General features: G+C 35.2%; 1 protein-coding gene across 1 annotated transcript; it reads right to left on the bottom strand.

Moving 5' to 3' along the window:
• Positions 1–54: 54 nt before the first annotated feature.
• Positions 55–24,198, bottom strand: LOC136806318 (anaphase-promoting complex subunit 7-like). Its single transcript, XM_067062872.1, has 18 exons — positions 24,023–24,198; positions 18,934–19,071; positions 18,049–18,129; positions 17,462–17,551; positions 16,745–16,827; positions 15,674–15,706; positions 14,446–14,553; positions 14,004–14,056; positions 9,214–9,248; positions 8,435–8,527; positions 7,063–7,151; positions 6,107–6,221; positions 5,658–5,703; positions 4,373–4,468; positions 3,648–3,748; positions 2,619–2,663; positions 788–900; positions 55–196 (listed from the first exon to the last, which is right to left on the bottom strand). Exons 1-18 carry the CDS (start codon positions 24,089–24,091, stop codon positions 55–57), a joined length of 1,530 nt encoding a protein of 509 aa, XP_066918973.1. The 5' UTR covers positions 24,092–24,198.
• Between the last annotated feature and the right edge of the window lie 684 nt (positions 24,199–24,882).

Here is a 24,882-nt window from a genome sequence, read left to right on the forward strand (position 1 = left end):
AACATCTTAAAATTATTTTCAAAAAACGTTTTCTTTTTTTGGATTAAGATGACGTCACAAAGGATGATGAATTTCGTACCTGAGAGCTTTATTATATTGGTCCATACTTTCACTTGTGTTGCCCGTTTCTTTCAAACAATCTGCGTAGAGTTGATGAAGCGTTGAAGTTTGCTGTGACTCCAATTGTTTTGACAGCCTTGGAAAAAAATGATTAAAATACAATTTTATTTATTTGAAAACTTACCATCCCCCTGGTCTTATTAAGACCCCCCGCTAATTAAATTCGAATAATTCAATATTTTATTACAGTGTAGATAGACTCTAAACTTGTTAAATTTTCCTTTTTGTTTGTATTGGTTCTTATTTTACGTGTTCATTTGATAAAGTTTCTTTTTTTGTTGTCGAAATTGATATCAGTTAAAAAAAATTCTGTTTTAAAATTACCCCCTCTTATTAGACCCCCCCACACTAGAAAATTTTCCTACCCCCTGCTTATTCGGGAGACAAGCGTAACAACTAATTCCGTCTTGGTACCGTCGTTTTTTATAAGTTTCTTGTCACTTTTCCGGAATCTTTCCGCTATTTTTCCAAGGACAACCGCCATGAGATTAGAAAGGATTTGTCTTTAATGGCACGGAAAATCTTGTGTTTACTCACGAAATCGACTAACTTCCGAAGCCCTGGTATTTTTCCACTAGTAAAGTGGCAAAGGAATCTTAGTGCGAAAAAAATAGGAAACTTATCAAAAACGACGGTACAGTTTCTTATGAAATGTATATGATCTTACAATTCAGAAGCCCCTTGAAATTCATCACCCTTCATGAACAGTTCGACCAATTGATAAACTGCTGGTAAATAACTTGGATCGTGTGTCAACGCTTTTTTTAACATCGCTTTGGCCTGAAGTAAAACAAGTGATACTTTTATGGAACTAGCTTGCTGGTTAATCTATATAGAACATTGAACTTTGAATTGAACTCAGAAAGCAGGAAACCCTAAACCCCTTGAGTGTTTATCTTTGACCAATGTGACACTCATTAAGTTGTAAAAGCACTGGAAATAAAAATTGACAGACCAAGGATATAATTCTTACAAAGCATATTACTAATGGGCTCTTCCAAAAAATGACCGCACATGGGTGGAGGATATAGTGTCCGGGGGGGGGGGGTAGTGAAAATCTACAAAATTTACCTTTACCTTTACCTTTTAATTTACCTCCGGGGGTAAACTTGCCCTGTTTGAGGGGGTAATTTTGGGGTAATTTTGCTCTGTTTGAGGGTAATTTTGATTTTCCATGGGGTCAACTAATGCTTGTCCGAGGGGGGGGGTTAGACTTGCTGTCCGGGGGGTAAATTTCCAAAAAATATTATATCCTCCACGCCCCATATTCTGGAAAAGCCCAATCATAGTTAACGCTCTCTAATTTGACGTTCTACTATTCGTTACGTTCCCTTATTCGATAAAAGTCCACTCTCCCTTAAAATGGAATTAGAGAACATTGGCTGTAATAGACCTTTTCGCCTTTGCGTCCGCCATATTGAATTGTATGCAAAAATACAGGAACGAAAATGCCGTGGTTGGATTTAGTTGGAATGTATGCAAAACATATGCAAGTTTACACAAAGATTAAAAAGACAACAAAGCATCTTATAAATAAATATTATAATCATTAGAACAATAAAAGATGGAATTCTTAATCCAAAAGGAAATATTTACAGAACAACAAAAGCCTTTTAGGAATTTGTTCTTAAAGACATTGCATATCTGTTTTCATGCCATTAAGAAATTCCACGAAGACGGAGTACACACATCAAACTTTCAAAACAAAACTGAAAGCAGTAATTATGACGTCACACTTTATCTATTCCCAGGAGAATAATTTGCCGTCAGCCGAATAAGGATTGTTTTTTACCTTCGCGGGTGATTTTTCAGTTTGAGATTCTGTCTAATGTTATGGTCTTTTGAAGTGCTTGTTCTAAGAGATGAGTGAATATAATTGTTTTTAGTTTTCAAGAGAAGCAAATTTAATCTTTCTTCTACAAGATTACACTTTAATATAATTCCAATTATGCATGTAAGTTTTTATTTAATACTTTCTTTTTGCATATGTTTTGCATACTTTCTAAGGGAATTTCACCACGGCAATTCGGCAACCATAATTTTTGCATACAATTCAATATGGCGGACGCAAAGGCGAAAAGGTCTATTGAATCTTACAAGACTTTGGAAAGGATTCAATTTAATAAACATATCATAAAAAAACCATCTCATAAGAATAATAGACTTTAAACACGAGGGTTTCAGGTCATCAAGTATTGCACAAGAAAGGGGTTTGCTCACTCTGGATTTTGCGAATAATATGAAAGAGCCCCCCACCCCCGCGGATCATCAATTCACGCAATCGCGCAATTTTTTCCCAAATTCACACATTCACATAATATTTTTTCGAAATTTGCACAATTCACGCAAAACTTTCCAATTCACGCATTCACGCAGATTTTTAAAAATTTTCAAGTGCATTCACGCAAGTATAAAAACCCATTCATCAGATGAGGGCATCAGATTCCTACACGTTTGACGGTTTAATGAGAATCACGAGTCACTGCAAAAATACTTACTTTTTCTTGTAGATTTGCGTCTGTACTGTAAACTTTTGCACATAACTGAAACATCAAATAAAATGAGATTGTTAAAATTCGAAATCATTGCATACAACAGAGACTACAATAAAGTTGAGATTAGGACTACCTTTACTTGAATATGGGACCTCTCCCCCCCCCCTTTAATATACTTCCAACATTTTTGAAGCCTTCGGATGTTCTTAACTTTTTGGGTTTCACAAATGTTCCTAAAATGTTCTTATTTTCACCATTTTGTATGGGTGTTTTTGAGTCCACAAAGCCTTAAAATAAAATGTTCTTAACTTGTTCTTGCATCGAAACCTTGTGTTCTTATATAAGTTGTTCTTATAAGAAAAACGTGTAAGAAAAATATAAAAAACCTACAATCTAGGTCAAAAAGTTGTAGACTTTTAAAAATCAATGAAAAAGGTTCGAGTTAGTCAGAGAATTTGGCGAGATACACCTACACACCCCTTCGCAAAATTGTGTCGCGATTATAAACTTTTTGTTTGAAAAATATTTATATCTTCAACATTATTTGTCTTTTGGCGTGATTTAGAGAAGTCTTAAAAGTCATTAAGCGTAAAAAAATTGCTTTGTAAAGATTTCCAAGTCAATCAAAATATACGAGCACAGAACGCTGCTCTAGATCCCTCTTGGCGACTTAACCCGTTACTGAAGCCATCACCATCATGAAAATCGGAAAGATTGGATCCAGCAGACGGACTTTCGTCGCCCGGTTTACAGGGCTAGGTCTAAGTAAATTTTCGAAACATATTTTTACCCATATATCGTTTTATCTTTACTTTGGCTGGTACCTGAAGAAGCTGGGTCAACTCAATATTGAATTTGGGTAATTTTTTGCAAAGTATGTAGAAATTTTGTTCAGAACTGAAGGTTCAAAATTAATTCTCCCTTCAAAATTTTTGAAAACATTCATTTTACCAGATTCGACCAAAGTCGGATGACTTTTCAGAGTTGACTTGTGCACTCGTGACCCTCTGGTGTTAAAAAGATCAATCTTACTGCCAGTGTGCGTGCATTAGGTCCAATCGTTTTATGGGCATTTCGTGCAATGTTCATAGCCTCTTTGTTTCTTTTCAGCGATGTGTGACACTCAACCAAGCCTAAATTTAAAAATACAAGAAAATCATATAGAAGGAAGAAAAGCATTCTGGGTCGCGATTTGGTTTATGTTTTGAAAATAAAACGGTGACCGAACTTACGAATATATAAGTCACGAAACATACATGTTTTTTTCATAAGAAAGTGTATGCCCCTTGGTCAGGCTGATGTATGCTTAAGTTTTCAAAGCATCCAGGCATAGTTTATGCTTATTAAATGCTTAAGAATCATGCTTATGATTCACCCCGAGCCAAGTCTTTAATGAAATTTCAAAAATTTGTAAAAATTTGCTCAGATTTTGGGAGCAGTAGAATGTAGCTAGCCGTGGAATGTCTTATTTCTTACTTGACCTTTACCAAACCTTTTTAAACAGATAAAAATGAACACTTGAAAAATATTTTAGACTGACATATATGCTCATGTTATGCTTAGGAATTTGCAAATCTTATTATGCTTGCTTATAAGCGTTATGCTTATAAAAAAAACATGTAGGTTAAAACATTTTAAAAGCAACATATCATGAAAACCATTCAGAGTCCAGGAAATCCATTTTCCCAATAGAAAATGTCTGACGTAACAATTCGAATCATAGAGGTTTCGAATTACAGATAGTTGAATGAATCCACCTTCATAACATTCCAATTGATTTGGTGCTAAACGAATTGCTTCACGAAAATGGATGATTGATTCTTGGTGTTTGTTCAAAGATTTCAATAATGACGCTGTAAAGGAACATCCCGAAAACGTTATTTTGTAATGATAGTAGTAGTATAAATTTTCCTTCTTCGTAGACGTAAAATCGAATTTTAACACAACTTTAAATTCTTAATACAGTTGACTCACTCACTAATTCGATCTTAAAAGGGAAACATATAATTAGTTCGAATAATAGAGGGACTCGAATAATAGTCTTTTCCCTTGATGGAGACTGAAATTCAGTTTGAATTATAAAAAGATTCGAATAATAGAGAAGTTCGAATTAGATAGAGAAAGCTGTATTTTATTGAATTTTGCTAAACTTTAGAACATAAATGCTTCTTTTCAAGGCCCATCTGAAATGGAAGAAGTGTTAGACACTTATGAATATCCAGGACATAAGCCGTTCTTTTCAGAGTTTTACATTTGATGCATGGATGTATTTAAGGTGAAGAATAAGTAGTGCCCTAATCGAAAATAGTAAAATCTTTAGGTCACGTTGGCACAGTAGTCTAATGACTGTGTCACCAAGCAAGCGGCAAAGATTCGATTCCTGAAGGTCACATATGTCATCTAACCTTCTTCACTATACATACAGTTCCTGACTAGAGAAAACTCAGCTCTCTATCCGTATTTAGTCGGCGAATCTGTTTTACTTAAAGCACTTTAGCAATACACCTTTTCGACCGTAGTCGCATGGTCAGGCGTGGGCCACTTTATTATTTAATTATCCCCTAAACTCGACCCAATTACACCTTTTTCTATAGTCTATAGGTGCGAAAGAGTGGTAAGACGGACGAAAAATGCCCGCGCGGCAATTGGCGGCTACGGTTGAAAAGGTGTATTAGTGGGTTTATGTCAACCAGGTTGCGCTGTATCATAGCTTCAGCACAAGTGGATCATTATAAGACTTGCTATAAAAATTCCAACACTTACTATAAAAACCCCAACCCGGACCAGAGGATTACTATAAGAAAGTTAGCTTCTCCGTCAAGATTTTTTCCACATGTAGATACGTAAAATTTTACTTCAGACCTTTTTCAAGAGTGGGAAATTTACCTAAGCTTACGTAATGTTTTCAGGCCGCCTAAAGCGAAGTTTGCTTACCTTCCAACACTACATAAGGTTATGGAAATTCCCAACTCCTGTAGTCTGAAGTAAAATTTTACGTACATGTGAAAAAGGCTTTACGGAAAGGGCTAATTGATTGATTACCTTTCAGTGTTAAAGCTTCTACGTTTGATGTGTCTGTAGTGTGAGCCTGTAGGTGGTGAGAAAATCATAATATAAATCATTTTCAGCGTTAGAACAATTAAGCTTTATTAACGTATTCTTTAGAATTAAACTATTCTCAAATTAAAAGAAAAAGAGTGTGTCTCATTATAACCAATATAACTAACTAATTAATCAAGTATTTGACACGAGAAAAATGAGTTTCTTCGGGTCAAATATCGCGAGGATAAAAGTAAATAACTTGGGACTTTTATCCGAGCTTTTTTTCTGAAATTGAGCCTTTTGAGGGATAAAGACCGGGATTTTTCGGTATTTTTCCTTTTTATGTAACTCTTAGAGGACTGGAAGTAGATTTTAAGGTTTGCTACCCTTAGCAGAATCTTAAGATCCGAAAAGTTTCAGTGAATGATAAGTTAAGGTTATGGTTATACCTTTTGTGCGAAATATATAGCACGTGCTTTTTGGTTTGCGCATGAGCAGTAGTAAGACATGGCAACCCAGGGCTCAGTTTTGATTTGAGTGACATCTGAAAGTTCCTGAGCCAAACTAAAAATTATAAAAATCATCTTTGAAAATATTGATCTAGAACAGAGTGGAAACATGATATAAATCTGCAGTAGAGACAAAATAGGCTATAATTTTGGATAGCATTTGAAATGAATAGCGGTTTTGTTTGTTGAAATTATAGGTATTTAAGAGTGGAATATTATGAAAGAGAAAAGAAACAAAACAGTCTGAAAATGAAGATTGAAAATGAAAGAGAAAAAAATCAATTTCTTCAATAACTGAGGTTTGATTATCATTTTCATAAGAGTGATTCATTGATCTTAGAACAACACAAATGTGAGAAAATTTTTGAAAACGAAAAATCAGAACCCTTTTTCAACTCAACCAGGCAAAAATTTCAAACTGTATTTTTTGACTGAATAAATATCTTTTTTTGCTTTTATGACATGCTAAGATCTAAAAATGAAGATCGTAACACTGTTTTACAAGAAGTTGATTTTGATTCCATTTTTATTTTTATTTTTTATTTTTAAATAATTATTTCACTCCAGAATATATTTCTAACGGGCACAAAACCGCTATCTATTTGAATTCTATCAAGAGTTACAGCCTTTCCCCGCTGCAGATTATATGGAGACATACTTTAAACATTTTTTTATTCTTTTTAGAGGAGAAATAGTTATTCTGTAAGTATTCAGCAAACTTAAAATTTTTTTAATGTCAAAAGATTTTACGTACATGTCAATTGAGTGTGGTCCCGAGCCAGATATCTTATTAAGTAGTGATTAAATTAAAAGTTACGTCAAAAAAACAAAAGTAAAATAAATATGTCAAGAATGTATGATCTCGGAAAATGGCAGTGATTTTTGGTTTTTCTTACATTTCTAATTCAGCTTTTTGTCCTTGGTCAGCTAAAATGTGTGCGTAAATATCCATGCCACGTAAATTGGTCTTGTCTAGGGCTCGTAACTGAAAAGAAAACATAACAGTGATTTATGCTGATTTAAATTTGACTTTTAGCGGACAAATTTCTGGAAACGAAATCTTTTTACAACCAAATACTAGTGACAAAAAGGAGCTTGGCTTTCCTTATAACAGATACAGTGATTATATTCCTTCACACCCTAGAAGGCTAACTGCTTAGAGATTTCTCAAAAATGTGTGTCCAGTTTTAAATGGACTACTTTAGCCGTACAAACTTTCACGGGCAGAAACTTTCGCGAGGGTGAAAATTCGCGAAATTTACGACATTTTTACTTTCGCGAATTTGAAAAAAAGATCTTTTTTGTGAGCATAAACTTTCGCGAATGAGGTATATTTTTAGTAGAAAATTCAAGTTTTCGGTGCATAAAACTAGTGTTTTGATCGTTCAAATGTACTCAAACCACAATTGATGGACTTTTGCATAATTTCTAAACAAAATTTTATACTTGTTACCATCAAACAGGAATATTTGAGTAAACTATATTTTCAGATTTTTTTTCGCATGCATAAACTTTCGCGGATTGCTCTTTCAAGATAATTCAAAAACATTTACTTTCGCGAAAAGGGCTAAAATTCACAAAAGTCGTGAAAGTTTGTACGCCTAAAGTAGTCCACAATTTTGTTATATGTTTTGCATTAGATTTTCAAACGATTCAATTACAAAGAATTTGATGAGCAGTCTGTAAAGCTGAACACATACTTCACATCATACGGGATAATTCCCCGAACAAGTAAAAAAGTTAGAGATAAATCTTCTTTTCCTTGAAATGTTCTAGGGCTGGTGAATAATAGGAAGGACCGAAGGCAGAAATGAGAAGATCCCCATATTCAGTGTTTCCTTTACCTAGATATAAGACCAAAAAGCTATCCCTTAAACTTCCCCGTAACCATATCCAGGGTTTAATAGAATCGTCAGGTTCTGATTTATCCAATCTCCGGGGAAAGATGGATGAAACTCTATGTTGTGAACCTTGGAGGCAGTTTCTCGGTCCCGGCCAAGCTAAATTACTTGGTCGGAGTTTCTTTTAAACTGTTACCCTAATGGTAACACTACTCCACAGTGGTGTAATGTATCGAGAACACTAGATCTACATTTCCTTGAACATTTTTGATGTAGCGCCGTTTATCGTTGGACAGAATTTTAACACTACAATGGCATTCTTCGCAGGTACCACTCTGAAAAAAAACTCCGTTTAAAGATGACGGATATACGTAAGTCCAGGGTTTGTAAAAGTCAGTGATCAATATAGATCAGCATGTCAACTCACCTTGCTAAAATGCGTTGAAGCAGTTTGTTTTTCACCTATCCGATAATAAGATTCGCCCAGTTTGCTCAATAAATTGATGTTTTCTTTCAAGTGCTAAAATGGAGATGAGGAAGACTTAGTAGTTGTAAATTTTATTTCTCTTTTGGTTATATTAATGAGCTACGACTATGTTTTGTTTCTCCTGGTAGCTCGGGTTTGTAACTTGATTTTAATGAAATTAATCCTTACTTTCTAGACGGAAAACGTACAATTGATTCTCACTAATCCGATCTCGAAAGAGAAACATAATTAGTTCGTAATAATAGAGGGATTCGAATAATAGAAAGTATTTTATGAGCGTTTCTCCTTGGGTGACACTGAGATTCAGTTCGAATTATAGAAAGATTAGAATAATAGAAGTTCGAATTAGCGAGAGTTAACTGTATCTTTAGCCTGGAGAACTTTAAACATTGGTTGTCGCAAACTTAACGTGATATCAGCGAGTTTATGTATCGGAGGATATCGAGGGCGATGGTAAGTGAAGTCGACCTAAAACAAAGTCAATACTTGGTGAACGACGCTATATTGCTCACCTAAACAGACGACGTTATTTCGGTGTTTTTACCGTCGTCGGACAACGTGGACGGCATGTCAACTTTGCTTTATACCGTCTCCTTCGATTTATCTCGAACACATAAACTCGCTGATAAACTTCTACAGTGCAGTAGCACATTAAATATATAGTGCCTTGGAGTTTTTGGTGATTTTATTGCGAATTTTTAAATACCATGATAAAGTACCTGTGATTCCAAAGATTTATACACTTGGATGGCTTCTAAAAAGTGGAAAAACAGAAAATCTTGTTCAAGTCATTCATTCTTAATACACCTAGCACATCTTTTTAAAACTTCGATCAAAATGGCGGATATAACTCAGTCCCGGATTATAAAGGTCAGTGCTATCAACCATTACACGTTTTCTTATAAAGAACATAGAGGTATAAAGAAAGACAGGAGATGAATTTGTCGGTAATTGGTCGTTAAAGTCTTTTGATTTCTTTTATGTAATAAATCAAAAGAAATTCTAGGCTCGCCCGACGAAATACGACTTTTTAGTAGAACTCAAGTCTGTTCTGAACATTCTCACTATCAGCATCGAAGATTTCTAGCCTTCTAATATACGAGAATAAAATAAAATTTAGCTCCACGAAATAAGTTTGCATTCAATTTTGGCATCCATTAAATTTTGTTTTGAAAAGATATTTTCTCTAGCCAGAAAATAAAAAGTTCTTTATAAGCACACACAATTTCAGACCCAATTTGTAGACAAAAAGTCGCTGGAGAATTTTGGAGGAAAGTATTAAGCAATATGGTTCACCTTGAAGAAAATGTTGATCGAAAAATCTTGTCATTTGATGAAGGATTGCAAAGTTTACAGGCCCTTTTTTAGTCCAAATATTTTCTTACACCAATGTCAGAAACAATGAATCTCGTCTCATCTTATTTCCAACACTTTTTTTATTTTTATTTATTAATTGTCTTTCAGGCTCTTCCATATTTTACAATGGCTATTCGTCCTATGTAAAAATAATCATATTTAAATAAAAAGATAATTATATTCTATGGAAAAAATATGCTGTAGTAGAAACAAAACACACAAAAAAAACAACTCAAGAATACTGACAGAGCTCATAAAATTGCAGATTGTAAAACCGTAAAACTGTAGAAACAAAACACAAAACAAAACTCAAGGATACTGACAGAGCTCGCAAAATTGCAGAAAAAAAAAACAGAAAGTATAGCTTGACAGTGTTGTAGTGGTAGATTAGGAAAAGTTCGGTTGAGTTGTAATAGTATTGAATTGGCTAATCCTGCGAAAATTGCAGGGTTGATCAGACCACCAGACTAAAATATCAAGTAAATATTGTAAGGTAAATATTAATAATATAACCACTAGACCTCATGGTCATAGAATCTACAATATATTGGCTTGAAATAGGATAAAACTGGCACGACCCGAAAAACGTTGCTAAGACTTGAACATGATGAGAAATTGTAGAGTTGAATACTGCTAACTCGAACGAAGAAAACTATAAGATTAAGTAATGTATAGATTGCTGTTAGGTTACCGATTGTAGAAAAAAAAAATTAGATATAACGTGTATAAAATATTGCCAGACTACGATCTAATAAATACTTTTTTTAAATATTGCGAAATTTTTTGTGATCAGGTTCTTCCCTGATCGCTTTTGGAATATCATTCAAAAGGCGACTTGCCTTGCCAACAAATAATTTTTCCGATACATTAGTCTCGTATTTAGATTCAACTTCCTCAACATTACGAGTATTACGTCCAGCGACTCTTAATTTAAAACCTTTTAAGTACGATGGAAACTCATCCTGGTGAATCGATTTGTGTGCGAGTTTCAAAGTTCCAAAATTAATTTGCTGCTGGATCGGTAACCAACCAAGCTGTACTACATCCTCGATTGTAGAATATCTCAGCGTCACAAAAGCTGCAATTCTGCATAGCAGTTTATCAAGTTTTTTCAACTGGATTTGTGGCAGTTTCCAGAACAATGAACAACAGTAGTGTAACTTCGATATAAGAAGGGCTTCGGCCAGTTGCTTCCGCAGACGAAAAGTTGCTGTACGACGAAGATAGCGTAGCACGTATAATTTTGCGTAAACTGATTGACAGAGTTTATCGATATGAGTTTGCCAATTTAGATTTTGATCAAATTGGATGCCAAGAAGTTTATAAACGGTAACTCGTTCTATCAGTTGGTCTGTGTGATAGAAATGAAAGGTTGCGTGATCGGGGTTCATGAAATCGTGAAGGTTTGACATTCTCAGTGTTGACAGTAGCATGATTTTGGTTTTTTTGTTATTAAACGCCAGATTATTAGTGCTTGACCATTCTCTAAGTTGGTTTAAACGATGTGTTAAGTTGACGATTGAAGCTGGGAGGTTTACTGTCTTACAGTGTTCATAGATAGTAGTGTCGTCTGCATATTGGTTTTTACTCCCACCATCAACATTATCTTGTAGGTCGACGGTATAAAGGTTGAATAGAATTGGTCCAAGTATAGAGCCTTGAGGTACCCCAAACGATACAGTTCCGTAGTCAGATTTTTTGTCGTCAATCTGGACGAATTGGCGACGATTACATAAGTACGAAAGCATAAGCATGGCAGCACTGTTCGAAAAGCCTATCTTTCGTAGTTTTACCAGTAGCGTTTTGTAATCGACGGTATCGAAGGCTTTGGAATAATCAAGAAAGGCGGCTAGTGTGACTTCGCTTTTGTTCATCGCACCAATGATGTCGTCTCGTATCTTCATTAGGAGCGTTTCGGTAGAGTGACGCTTGCGGAAACCAGACATGGTTTGTTGATATATCTGGTTTCTTTCGATGTACTCAACGATCTGCTTTGCCATTAAACGTTCGTAAAGTTTTGATAAGATAGGCAAAACAGTGACGGGTCTGAATTGGTCAGGAGTGACGGACTGTTCAGTTTTTGGAATCGGTGTTACTTTACCGATTTTCCATTGCTGATGGAAAGTGGTTTGAGCGATCCCTGTGTTTATGATGTGAGTTAGTGGTGACGCTAGATGGTCGGCGATAGGTTTGATCAGCGATACTGGTAGATTGTCATACCCGGCAGAGCAGTCACTTCGAAGATTCTTTATCTCTTTGACAACTTGATCATAAGTGACGGGTTGAAACTCAAATTCCTGATCAACCTCAGTGACGAAATTTCGAAGAGATGTTGGATTTCTTCAGTGGAAGTTGGTTGCGATCCAAGGATTCTTGGTGCCGTGGATAGGTAGTGTGCATTTAGTACGGATGGTTGGATATTTATCACACTTTTTGTTGGATTGAGAATTCGATGAATCAGCCTCCAGATTTCTTTTGTTTTTTTCGATGAAAGAAGTCTGCGGTAGAAAGTCTTTTTAGTGTGTTTTATCTTTCTTTTTAATGCATTGCGAGCGTCACGAAATTCGTTCCAGTCGGAGTCTGATTGAGTTCGATGAGCAGCGATGCGCTTCTCGTGGCAGCTTTGCTGTAGATCGTTGATTTGTAAGTCTTTCATCCAGGGTGCTTGCGGACGAGTGACTTTGATTCTTTTTAAGGGTGCGTGGCGTTCGACGCACTCAAAGAGTAGATGATTGAGTGTGCTTAGACTATCATCTGTACAATCGGTTGCATAAACGAGATTGAACGGTAGGCTGGAAGCATCAGCTACGTATGTAGGTAAGTTGAAGTTTCTTATGTCACGTATTACTTTGTACCGTGGTTCGAATCGGGCGACACGAGTGTTCAAGCAGGTAAACACGGCATCATGATCACTGATTTCTGGTGTTGGTAGAACTTCGCAGAATTTGACTTTGCATGACGAGTTGGTCGAAATGTGGTCAATGAGCGACACTCCTTTACGTGATGGAGATTTGACATGCTGGGTGAGGTCGAACGAACGAAGGGTTTCGAGATACGAATCTTTTATTTGAGAGTTCGATAATAGATCGATATTAAAATCACCCGTTATTACTACGTTTCCCGTCCAGTCAAGAATAGCTGTTCCAACGATTCTGTCGAAGCTTTCAAGCCAATCCGCTTTTTCTTGGTTCGTGAAGTTCGGTTGATACGCAACATTGAGGAGTAGTTTAGAATGTTTGTTTTTTCCTTCAATTTCAACCCATAGATGTTCGAGGGCTGGGTTGATGTTGGTGATATCTTTGCGTATTTTGTGCTTGATGTCATCTTTGATGTATATGCCGACACCGCCACCACGCCTGTTGTCTCGGTTATGATAATAAAGTTTGTAACCTTCAATTTTAACATAATCAAGCAAGAAAGGATTGTCTTTTAGCCAGGTTTCGGTGAGTGTTACCGCATCGAATTTGTATTTATTAACAAAGAGCACAAATTCATCGAACGTGGATACCATGGACTGTGTATTGATGTGAGCGATGCAAAACAAATGTCTATTTTCATTGAGTTTTTCGAATTGTAGATCTTGGAATTGTTCTTGTTGGATCTCTTGATCAATAAGCGAAAGATCTCGTACGTTGCAGAATGGTAATACAGATGGTAAGCATTGGGAACACATCCAACCAGTGATTGTCGAATTGCGCTTCGGGTCGACGCATCGTTAACTTAAGTTAGCCAATAAGATTTCACCTATCAACAAAAGAGCTCATTAAAAATGCACGATATATGAGATTATGAGCATGCATACCTCGTAATTTTTTTAATCGTAGGGCGAGCATGGTTACAATAGCATACTTCTCCTGTTTCTTTATACCTCCATGTAAAGAACATGCATAATTTTTGAAGCCTTTGGATGTTCTTAACTTTTTGAGTTCGAAGCTTAAAAATGTTTTTAATATGTTCTTATTCTCACCATTTTGAGAGTATTTTGATCCATTTTCCTAAGAAATTATGTGTTTCAGATTCCTCAAAGCCTTAAAATGTTCTCAACTTGTTCTTAATGTTTTGGCCAACGAAGCTTTATGTTCTTATATAGTTTGCTCTTATAAAACGTAGTAAATTGATTGAAATGGTTGTTTCCGGGAAAAGTAGGACTTACTAGAGTATTTACATACAGCAGAGAAAGAAAATCCCTTTACATATTGAAGAAGCCTGCAAAAGAAAATGAAAGAAATCTGTTTATAATAAGAAAAAACCAACCGAAGATGAAAAACATAAATGAAATAATTAAAGAACAATTTGTGAGTGGTTGAAGTTGAATTCATGGGTTTTGAAAAATAGACTAACAAAATAGTAATTGTGCTAAAAACGGTCAAAATCTTCAAAAACTTTCATAATATAACAAGGAGTATAGCCTGTACCAAACTCTTCTTCACTGACTGAAAAGATAACGTGAAGTTCGAAACACGGCAAATTTTTCAAAAATGTAAAAAACGCCCGTGGGCGAGGTGGTACAGGCTAATACCAGTACAGTTTCAGTTTCTTCTGCGTTCTGTTCAAACACTTCAAACGATGTAAAAAACTTTTTAAATGCTGCATACCAGTCAGGCATTTTTGTTTTTGTGGTTGTCATGAGTGAAATGACTTCTTGTAAAGATACACCAAGTTTTAATAAACATTCTACTGCTTCCAATGCTAGCGGTGATGCTCTGAAAAATAAATTTTTTGAATTTTTACTGTTTTAAATTTTCCCAGTACACTTTCCCGGTACTAAGATCAGGGGGGTCTCGGTACTAAAATCTCAGTCCCCGTGATGTGTAGTAGACCAGCGGCCGAGGTAGTGAATTGTGTCATTTCGTAGGGTACCCCTTAGATCAGGGCAAATTTTTGATATTATGCTCCTAATAGGGTGTAGAATTGAAAATAAATTAGCCCTTCGAATCTCCTGCAGTTTTCGAGTGAATCGATTTTTAGTTTTCGATATCTAGATCTCGAGATTATTTTGGTTTAAACATTGAAAATTATCGAATTTTTTTTGCTGAGTCAGCAGTTTTTCAGCATATTTACCCACCTTAAAAATGAAGTATCTCAAGATCTAGACATCGAAAGTTAAGAAACCATACCATTTTCGGATACTACTAATTCAGGGCTATCCAGCTGTGAGAATGATTTGTTTTCTGAAAATGCTCCCAGAAAAATGCTGACGTCATCAGAAAACGCCAAAAGCGTCGATTTTTCGCCTTAAAAATGCCATTTCCCGGCACCAGGTGGTACAAACAAAACAAATAACCCCATTTTCTTTATCTACTTTTCACGCTGAATCCGTTGGTAGCCTCAGATATTTGATTTTCAGACTTCGAAAAAACCGTTAGTAACCGTTATAAGTTCTATCGATTAACTAGAAATCAATTCACTCAAAAACTGCAGGAGATTCGAAGGGCAATTTTTTGTCAATTCTACACCCTATTAGGAGCATAATATCAAAATTTTGCCCTGATCTAAGGGGTGCCCTACGAAAACCATTTTTAAGGCCTTTTCTGAATCTCGGACGCTGGTCTATCGTGAAGTGCGGTATATCCAAAAAAACTTGTACCATGGGGCAATAGAATACCAAAAAGGTGGTGTGAAGACAAAAAATTTAAAAATGTTTTAGTACATTGGTACTAAAATAAGTAATTTTTTTATCTTTTTTGAATCTTTTTCAGGATATTTTGTATTTTTGACGATTCAATTCCCATCTTGCCATACAAAATATACAGAAAATGAAAACGATTTTGGAAAAGTAGCCTACATTTTCTTGAAACAAAGTTAATGGTAATTATACGTTACCTGAGAACCTCCTTGTAACAAGTCAATGCTGATCTAAAGAATTAAGAATTTGTGAAAATATTCTTACATTACATCGACAGCTGATTGGTTGTACAGACAATGTTAAAAGAATATTATATGGATTGTAGAGCCTCGTGGAAAACAGATAACAAAAAATGACTTTAGTATTTGAATTAATATTACTATTTGAATTAATATTACTATAATTACTATTTTTATCAGGGGGGGGGGTGTTTTCCACCAGGCTGGCACTCTTTTGCTAATAGCTCACTGAAAATTTTTTTTAACACTCTGAAAGTTTTTGACTTTTAATATAATCCTATTAGAAACATGTATACCAAATGTTACAATTATACACCGACCAGATCAGGTTTTATGACTTTTTTGTGCAGCCATATCATAAAATCCAGCTAAAACCCTGTAAAATCCCAAAATCTTAAATTTAGCATAACTTTTGATCTAGGCATCCAACTGACTTCAAATTTTGACAGGTTTTAGGTATCAATAATAGATTTTAAAAAATATTTAAAAAAATTTCAAAAACTGGTGACGTCATCAAAAATGACGTCATTGTTTTTTGAAAAAAATTACTCATTTTCTGCATGGATTTCAAACGTCAATTTTATTAGTATGTTAAAAACCGGCAAATATGTTAAAGATATTTATTTTGGCTTTTAGAAATTCAAAACAGAATTGAAAAATCTCCATTCGTTCAACTTTAATTGCTATTTTATTGAATAGTACTTTTTCATTGGTCAGCGATAAATGTGAAAGTTTGTGATGACGTCATCACCTTTATGATGACGTCATCAACCCGAATTTTTTTCTATGAACTCCTTTTATGGTAGAGAACATTTCTGCCAAATTTCAAGTCCATATCTTTTCTAGATCAAAAGTTATGCAAGGCTGGTGGAAAACACCCCCCCTTGAGAATACAAAATCCGAAAAAGCCTGATAATAATAGGGAGCCTTTGCACTAATCGAGAACTAGACTTTTTGAGTTCACTGATACCTAGATAAGATGTTTAGAGAAACCCTGTAACGTATAGAACAGATATAAATACAAACAACCTTTCCATTCCATGCTTCTGGTACAAGCGACCGAGTGCCATGTTGACTTTTGGCGTTCTTTGTTTTGGAACAATACTTTCAAGCTATGAATATCGAAAGAAAAAACGTCCTTGTGAAAAAAGTGCCTTTAATTCGCCGGATGATTCCGCCAAATCAATCCCTACCACTATTGTATAGATAATGCCTGGGCATTAGTCTACTGACTATGTTACAGGGTTGTTTAAGGCTTCCAAAGTGCTAAAAAAACACCTTTCAAGGCTTAGACGGAAAGCTAGAACCGGTTTCCCTGAGTTTCCTGAGTATTGGAGCAAAATACTTAATTTTTATTGAAATATTATAATTGATATATTACTGTATGCAATCCGTAACTGATGATGAAATTGTGAATTTTTTTAACACCTTTCCAATGGACATTATGTTATGGAGGAATCTAAATGACTAAAAAGGAGTATGAGGAACCTCCGTCATTGGAAGAAAACTTCGAAAATCAGGTGCTCTACACTCTGTAAAATGCAAGCTTTTCTGTTACAAGGAATCTGGAAAATCGTTTCCCTGTGTTCTCGCCAAATTTGAAAAGAAATTGATTGTCCCTAAAAGCTTTTAATTTCCAGATTTTCCGGGTCCGTCTGAGCTATGCCGTCCTGCCGTAATATCTTTAGTTAAAAAATAGATTCGTGGGCTTTTTGAAATTCAACTATATAAAAAAAATAAACTGACGGTATTCAATGATTCCTTGTGGTTATCCAATTTCGTTTGGCATTTGAAAATCTTGTACTTGATTTCAACTTCTGATGTTAAACCTGTGCTCTATTGAAAGGAAACAAAATATAGATTAGGCATGCCATTAAATAGGGAAGTAAGTCTGCGAGCCAGAGGCGACACTAAGATTGAAGAGGGCACCTCTTTTTCTCCCTGGATTGCTCCATTTAACCTCGATCATTCTCTTAATTTCTGAGCATCCAGCTGAGAAGCATCAAGTACCATTTTTGTACTAAGTACGAAGTCTTTGGTATGACCTGGCCAGGGATCGAACCCTAGAACTTGCGCACCGTAGCAGAATTCTCCAACACTGCACTGCGAAATCTCTCTACACTACCAAATTAATGCTTAACAAAAGACTTTCAACCCTTCGAGCATCTTCATATTTTTTTAATAGGGGAAGTATCTTGGGGGGTGGCTCGATCAAATTAGAGACAAGTAACAGAAAAATTTCGTTTCGATGAGATCTGTCTGCAAATACACGTTGACCACTTTTAGCTTTTTGATTCTGATATCTTTCTTAGTATATTCCTGAATAAAATTACCGTCGGTTTAGAGGAAGTAGTGGCTTTATTTTTCATCTTCGCTGAGTTCTTCTTCAACTTCAACGCGTCTGTATAATATCGCTGAAAAAAAAGAAATAAAATGGAATACAATTTACTGAAAAATTACATTTTAGTGTAGATGATCAATCTCGCTTTATAAGGCTTGTAAACTTTCGTAGAGGTTCGACTATTCTTTGTTTGGTAGTTTTCAGTTTAAAACTGTTCTTATCATGTTCTTATTTTTAGGGCGATATTGAGGTTTTATACTCAATTTTCACTACTTTACCCTTAACTTGCTCGGATTTAAGAAATTTCAGGCTTAGCATTGTTCTTATTTTTAATTTTAATTTTTGGTCTCGTTGTAACGAAAGAAAAGAGTGTACCATGGTTAACATATTATTTTGAGCTTGCTCCACAACGGGATTTATACATATGATATGTAGTGTTCACCGGACGGAAAGCCCTGACAATAAAACTATCTGTTGATGCTCTCTAATTCGACGTTCTACTATTCGATAGGCTCCCTTATTCGATGAAATTTAAAGTCCCCGTCAACAAGAAACTCTCATAAACGACGCTCTCTTATTCGATAAGCTCCCTTATTCGATGAAAATCCCCGCGTAAACTGTATCTGTTGATACGTGTTTCGTCCTTTCCAACCCAGGACTCATTAATATGATTGTAACAATGTGTGTTGATATTTATTTCAGTTAGGTTCAAAAGTCATGGGGGTTAAATTTCCAAAAAATATTATATCCTACATCCCACATATTCAAATTTGTTCTGGAAAAGCCCAATTAAAGAGCGTCAACTGGTAAATGAAAGTTTCGTAAAACTTGGAGCAAGACTTGACAAACTATAGGGGGTGCTATTCCAGTAAATCACCTCAGCTCTTTTAAAACAATCATCTTCATATAGAGAATCAGCATAATAAACCATCATTTGATATTTCTTCACTGTTGCATTCTGGTCCTCAATGGAAGTGGGGTTTGAAAGCTCATTCGTGGAAAGCATCAGTGAAACCTGCCAAAAGGTACGATAAAATTATACATGTTTTTATTTATAAGAACAAACTATATTATAAGAATAAGGCTTTGATGACCAAAATATTAAGAACAAGTTGTGAACATTTTAAGACTTTGCAGACCGGGGGGGGGAGGTCCATGTACAAAAAAGCGGCATGTATCATGGGGTGGGTGGGTGTTTTCAAAGAAATTTTGCTGTTTAGTACTTGTGTACTATACATGGGGGTGTCAGGGTCAAATTTCTGATTTGCTGTTTAGTATACGTGTACTATACAGGGGGGTGTCAGTGTTAAATTCCGAATTTCCGGTTAGTATTTGTGTACTAAAAAGCCAAAATCAAATCAAATTGTGATTTATTTTAGATTTTTGTCGAAAATTTTTTTAAGTTCTCAATTTTTTTTGTCAATTTTCGAGAACATTTTTTGAAAATTTTTTTATGGGAAGAATTAAAAGCTTGCCCCAAAGTTTCAAGTTTTTTTGGCTTAAAATTTTTATTTTATGAAGGGGTGTAGGAGTATATTTGGTAGTTTTCTGGATAGTATATTGTACTATGTAAGGGGGGTGTTGGGGTATATTTGGCAGTTTGCTTGATAGTATATTGTATTATACAGGGAGTGTCAGGGTGTATTTGGGAGTTTGCTGGATAGTACTGGATAGTATATTGTAATATATAGGGGGTGTTGGGGTGTTTTTGGGAGTTTGCTGGATAGTATTTTGTACATTTTGTACTATAGGGGTGGGTGGGTGTTTAAAATCGAAATTTGCTACAAAGTACTGATACATGCCGCTATTTTGTACATGGGGGGGGTCCATGTAAACAACAGCGGTGCAGACTTCTTAAGAAATGGATAAAAATACTCACAAAATGGTGAAAAAAGAACATCTTAAGTATAACACACTTTTAAGAAACATGAGGCTCAGAATGCCTAAGTTGAAGTCCTCATTTCCTTCTTCTTTTTCTATCGTACGGCCACTCGGATACGGCACGCCGAACCGGGCTCTGGGCCAACTTTTCAAACTTCGATTATGCGTCTTTCTTTGTAAATCTTTTCTTTTCTAGATTGTGCTTGATCAACACTTTCTTACCTTTGGTTAGATGACGGGTGACTCTAGAGTAGTATTAGGGCAAGCTTACTCACGGCCACACCTGATGCCAGACTTTGGACTTAATCTATCCGCACTCCATTTATTTCTCAACTTTCTTTAAATTCACTTACCGGTTTTCTCTACGCTAAATTTGTAGATTTATATTTATTGTTTGTCTATTGTAAGATTGTTTATTTGTGGGTTGTTACTTTTTGGTTTTTTGGTTTTATTTTGTTATTGTTGTTGGTTTTAAGGTTTGTTGCTGTTTTGTTTTGTTGGTTTTCAACTTTTGTCCTTGTCGCGTTAAGTTGTGAAAATGGTTTCTCGATCAGTTTGAATGTTTTTGATTTTTAGTTTGACACGCGTTTTCTGAATTTTAATTAGCTTTTTCAGATAAAAACTAAGAAACATCTAAGAAACATGCTGAGGCTGAGAATGAGGAAATAACATTTTTTAATTCAGCTTTTTTTAAGAACCTTTCAATTAAAACAAATGTTTTTTTTCTTTACATGAAAATAGGCTGATTATGTCAAAAAGTTTAGAAACATGTAAGAAACATTTAAAGCTCAAGAGGCCGATTTCTTAGGGAAACATCGAGGCTGCTTGGTAAAACTAGTTTCTTAAAAAAAAACGTGTATCTAAAATGGGGAGCTATCGAAGCTTTAATAAAGAAACCATTTAGAGTAAAACTGAGAAGAAACAATTGAAAATATAATTAGAGATTTTCGAAAAAGCTTAGCTTCGTAAAAAAGCAAGGGACAAGGACCAACCATTGAGTTTAAAGCCCCGAAGGGGCTAGAAATGAATCTTCGACCTTTTTAAGAAAAGATTTAGAATGAGAGATTGAATCTAGCACTTTCTTTGTTTTTACGCGGCATATTCTTCAAAATCTGGTGATATGTTTTACTTTCAATCTAGCGTTTGTGTGAAAACCATGCAGGTCACGCGTTTAGGATGGAAAATAAGAGGCTTCATTTCCCTTTATAGGCCGATCTTTTTTTTTTAATTCAAAACTTTCAATTAGGCTGGAATTGAAGAAGCACTAGGTAGGGAGCTCGCTTTATTTATTTTCACGCGGCATTTTTTTCATATGTGGCTATAGCCTATACTAGACGTCACCCGCGTTTTTTAACGCAATTAACGTCTATTCCACTTTGCGACTTTTTCGAATGTTTTGAGCCCGGGTTTTCGGGCTCTAGACATTCGATTTTTTGATGTCACTTTTAATTTTCGAAGCTCCTTCAGTAGCAAAATAATCGAATTTGCGTCAAAACACTTGAAAGGCTTCTATTTTTCGAAAATCGTCAAATTGGAACTCACTAAGAAACGAGATGAAAAATCCCGGTTTTTAGTGAGGTGCTCGCTAATGTGGCTATGGATTTTACTTTTAATATGGCGTTTGTTAGAAAACCACGCGGGTCACGCGTTTCATCCAAGAGTTTCAACTCCATTCACTTCGGGCCTTTAAACTCAATGCCAAGAGCCTTTGAAATGTCGTACATAACAAGCGTAGCGAGCGAAATTGCAGCGTATGAACACATACCGCATCGAAACCGGACACATTTGATTCAATAAAATTCAAGAGAGAAAAAAATACCAACATAAAAAAACGTTAATGCTTTCACAGGCTAGAGATTCAATTTGTTAAAATGAGATTTTTAATTCATTTTACAATAGTTAGCTATAGTAATAGCAATAAAGAAAGAGAATAAAGGGGAACAGTTTGGCGAGTTACAAATAATTCGAGTAAGGCATGGCGAGTATTGCTAAACAATGACTGATTAAAATGGACGAACAATTACAAGTGTAATTGACTTTTTATGAAATGTCTTTGTGAAATCAATTAAATAGATCTGACCTCACATGACTGTACAGTCGTCATTTTCATACAATAAATTTATAAGAACAAATTTTACATAAGCAATGATCAAGCCAATCAATCACCTTTAGTAGTTTTAAGGTTAAAAGTAACCCAGATGGCACACAACGTTGTTTCAACGTTATTTCAACGTTTATTTTATGTTCACAACGTCCATATAGCGTTACATGAACGGCGAAACAACGTTGCGGGCAAGCTGCTAATGTGTTAGGGGTGACCATCACAGTAGGACCGATAAAGGTCCTGGACCTTAGAAACTACAAGAGCAAAATAAATCTTCTAGTTTCTCGAGATAAGAGGTCTCCTGTGAAAAATGCTAAAGGTAATTAGTATAATTAACTTTTAATTGTGATTTTGATTGTACAATTGTACACTCTTTCGCAGAAAGATTACATGTACAATCAACTCACTTTACTCTAATTGGAACCTCTATTATTCCTATTTTTCTCTAATTTGAAAAAAAAATTGGTCCCGTGAAGATCGAATTAGAGAGAGTCAATTTTAATCATTTTGCTTATATACATATGAAAGCCTTATGGGATTGGTCAAATGACGTCACAATATACCCGTATCAAAGGTCGCGCCAGTGTGCTTTAAACCTGTTAAACTTGAACCCAACCCTCATTATAATGCTCTAAGCGCAAGAAGGGTTGATAGGTGTAAATAATCTTAATAGGGTCCACTTATTATAAGATCAAAGATCGTTAAGGAGTATATATTTGGTGTTTTGATTTAATGCTTATAAAAGACTACTTTGGCATTGAAGAGACACCAATATAATACAATATAAACATGATCAATATAGAGGAAAGAATGAAATACCATAGAGAAGAAGCTGTTTTGAACACTGCTGTTCTTTTTTGATAATCGCACAGCATTTCTCATAGCAATGTAATAAACATAGTGATTAAACGGCGGAAAACACGATCCACACAGATCCACATCTAATAATATACTTTTTTTTATAAGAACCAGTTAGCTTCGACAAAGGTTCAACTGTTCTATTTTTTCGCGTATGAGGGCTTCTTAAATGTTTTTTTATATGTTTTTTTTTATTCACTTAGTGGCTTTAATAGGGGCTAGATCAATATCACCTGAGCATCGTTATAGTCATTCTGAAATCACAGGCTGTGATTGTTCTCAATATGTTATTAGGTTTTTGTCGAATTTGAGCCTTTCATTCTTATAAATTTGTAATACATAAAAGAGCTTTCCTTTTTTATAAGAGCAAAACAACGTTTTTGGTCGAACAATTATGAAGCTAAGCTAGATCAAGAACAATCTGGGTGGAGCTCTGCAAATTTAAGTATCACATGATATTTATCAAATTATATGAACACTTGACTGATTATTATTTAGTGATGCAGTAATTAAAACGTAACAAAAGCATTCCATACTTCAATTTTAATAAACCTTATAAGAAAAAGACTCTCCAGTTGAATTATGTTGATTCTTATAATTAGATGGAAAACTCATGTGAAAAAAATATACCGGACCGGATATCATCTTTGAGCGTCGGCATTATGAGAGAACGTTCTATATTCTACAAAAAAACAATTTAGTCTAAATAAAGATATAGTGTAAAGTGTAGATATCTTAGCCTACCATATTATTATATATCCGCTGGTCTTGGTCACTGATTACATGGATGTTTTTTACAAAACTGGTTAGTAATACTCAAAATAGTCTAACATTAAAAAGCATGAAAAAGGGACCTCAATCTCAAAACAATGATACATGAAAAACTTTGACGTTAAACAAACTTCATTCATGGTAAAAACATCCCCGTCTCACAGCCCCGGTGAAACTTATTCTCGAAGCCCCAATTGGGATAGAAATTTTATTCTTCCAAGCTTAAAAAATCCATTTGGGGATGGTTTTGGAGTGAAATTTTCAGACATTGAATCTTCGAATGAGTATGAGTCTGTCACACAGGGGTGTGTAAAAAATCATGAAAACTTGCATTATAAAAACTTAAACCTACCAAAGAATTGATATTGCTAAGCAAACCATCAGAATGCAATTGTGCAACGTCTTCCAAAGAAATAGTCATGTCGTTTCAAATTTGCTGTACAAGTCAACACAACCAAAGGACCGGAGGTGTGGGGTGGTGAATAATTATTTTTATTTTAAAAATATATATTTTTTTCAGTATTTCCTGAAGAATAAAAGAAATATATGTATGCCATGATTAATCAAGGTGTTAGATCAGGTTAATCCAAATTAACAATCTAAAGGGTCATTATATGAAAACGCAAAGGATATAATTAGTGTAGAATTTTGTTTGGTTTTCTGCTTGGTTCGTATGAGAAAAAGGAGGGTCTCACACTTTTGAGACATACACGTTTTTTTTATAAGGAACACGTTTATAAGGAACTCGAGGCTGAAAATGGTCCAAAAAATAAGGAATTGTTAAGGAACTGCTCCGGCTGAGACTAAGAAAACAAGTTTTATTTTAAGGAACAGTAAGAGATTGTTATCCAGGGGGGGGGGGGTACATCCGCAGGGTACTAACCCATAGGGTACTAACCTGATTTTTAAGAAAAATTGTCTTAGGTACCACCACCCCCTTTTTAGTACCGGGTACTTACTTTTTCTTAAGGAAAAAGGGACCCCCACCCCCCTTTTAGTACCGGGTACTTACTTTCTTTTAAGGAAAAAGGGACCCCCACCCCCTTTTTAGTACCGGGTACCAGCTTTAAAATTACCAAGGAAAATAGGAGACACCACCCTTAAAACTTGCCAAGCATGGTCCCAATCTTTCAAAAGCCAGCAAAAGCAGCTCTTTGTTGTTATTATGACTTGTATATACCATGTTCTAACTCAGATCCTCTTAAAAGTTCT

Source organism: Clytia hemisphaerica, unplaced genomic scaffold (assembly GCF_902728285.1).
Source record: "Clytia hemisphaerica strain Z4C2 unplaced genomic scaffold, Clytia hemisphaerica genome assembly, whole genome shotgun sequence".
In the NCBI taxonomy this organism is placed as follows: domain Eukaryota; kingdom Metazoa; phylum Cnidaria; class Hydrozoa; order Leptothecata; family Clytiidae; genus Clytia; species Clytia hemisphaerica.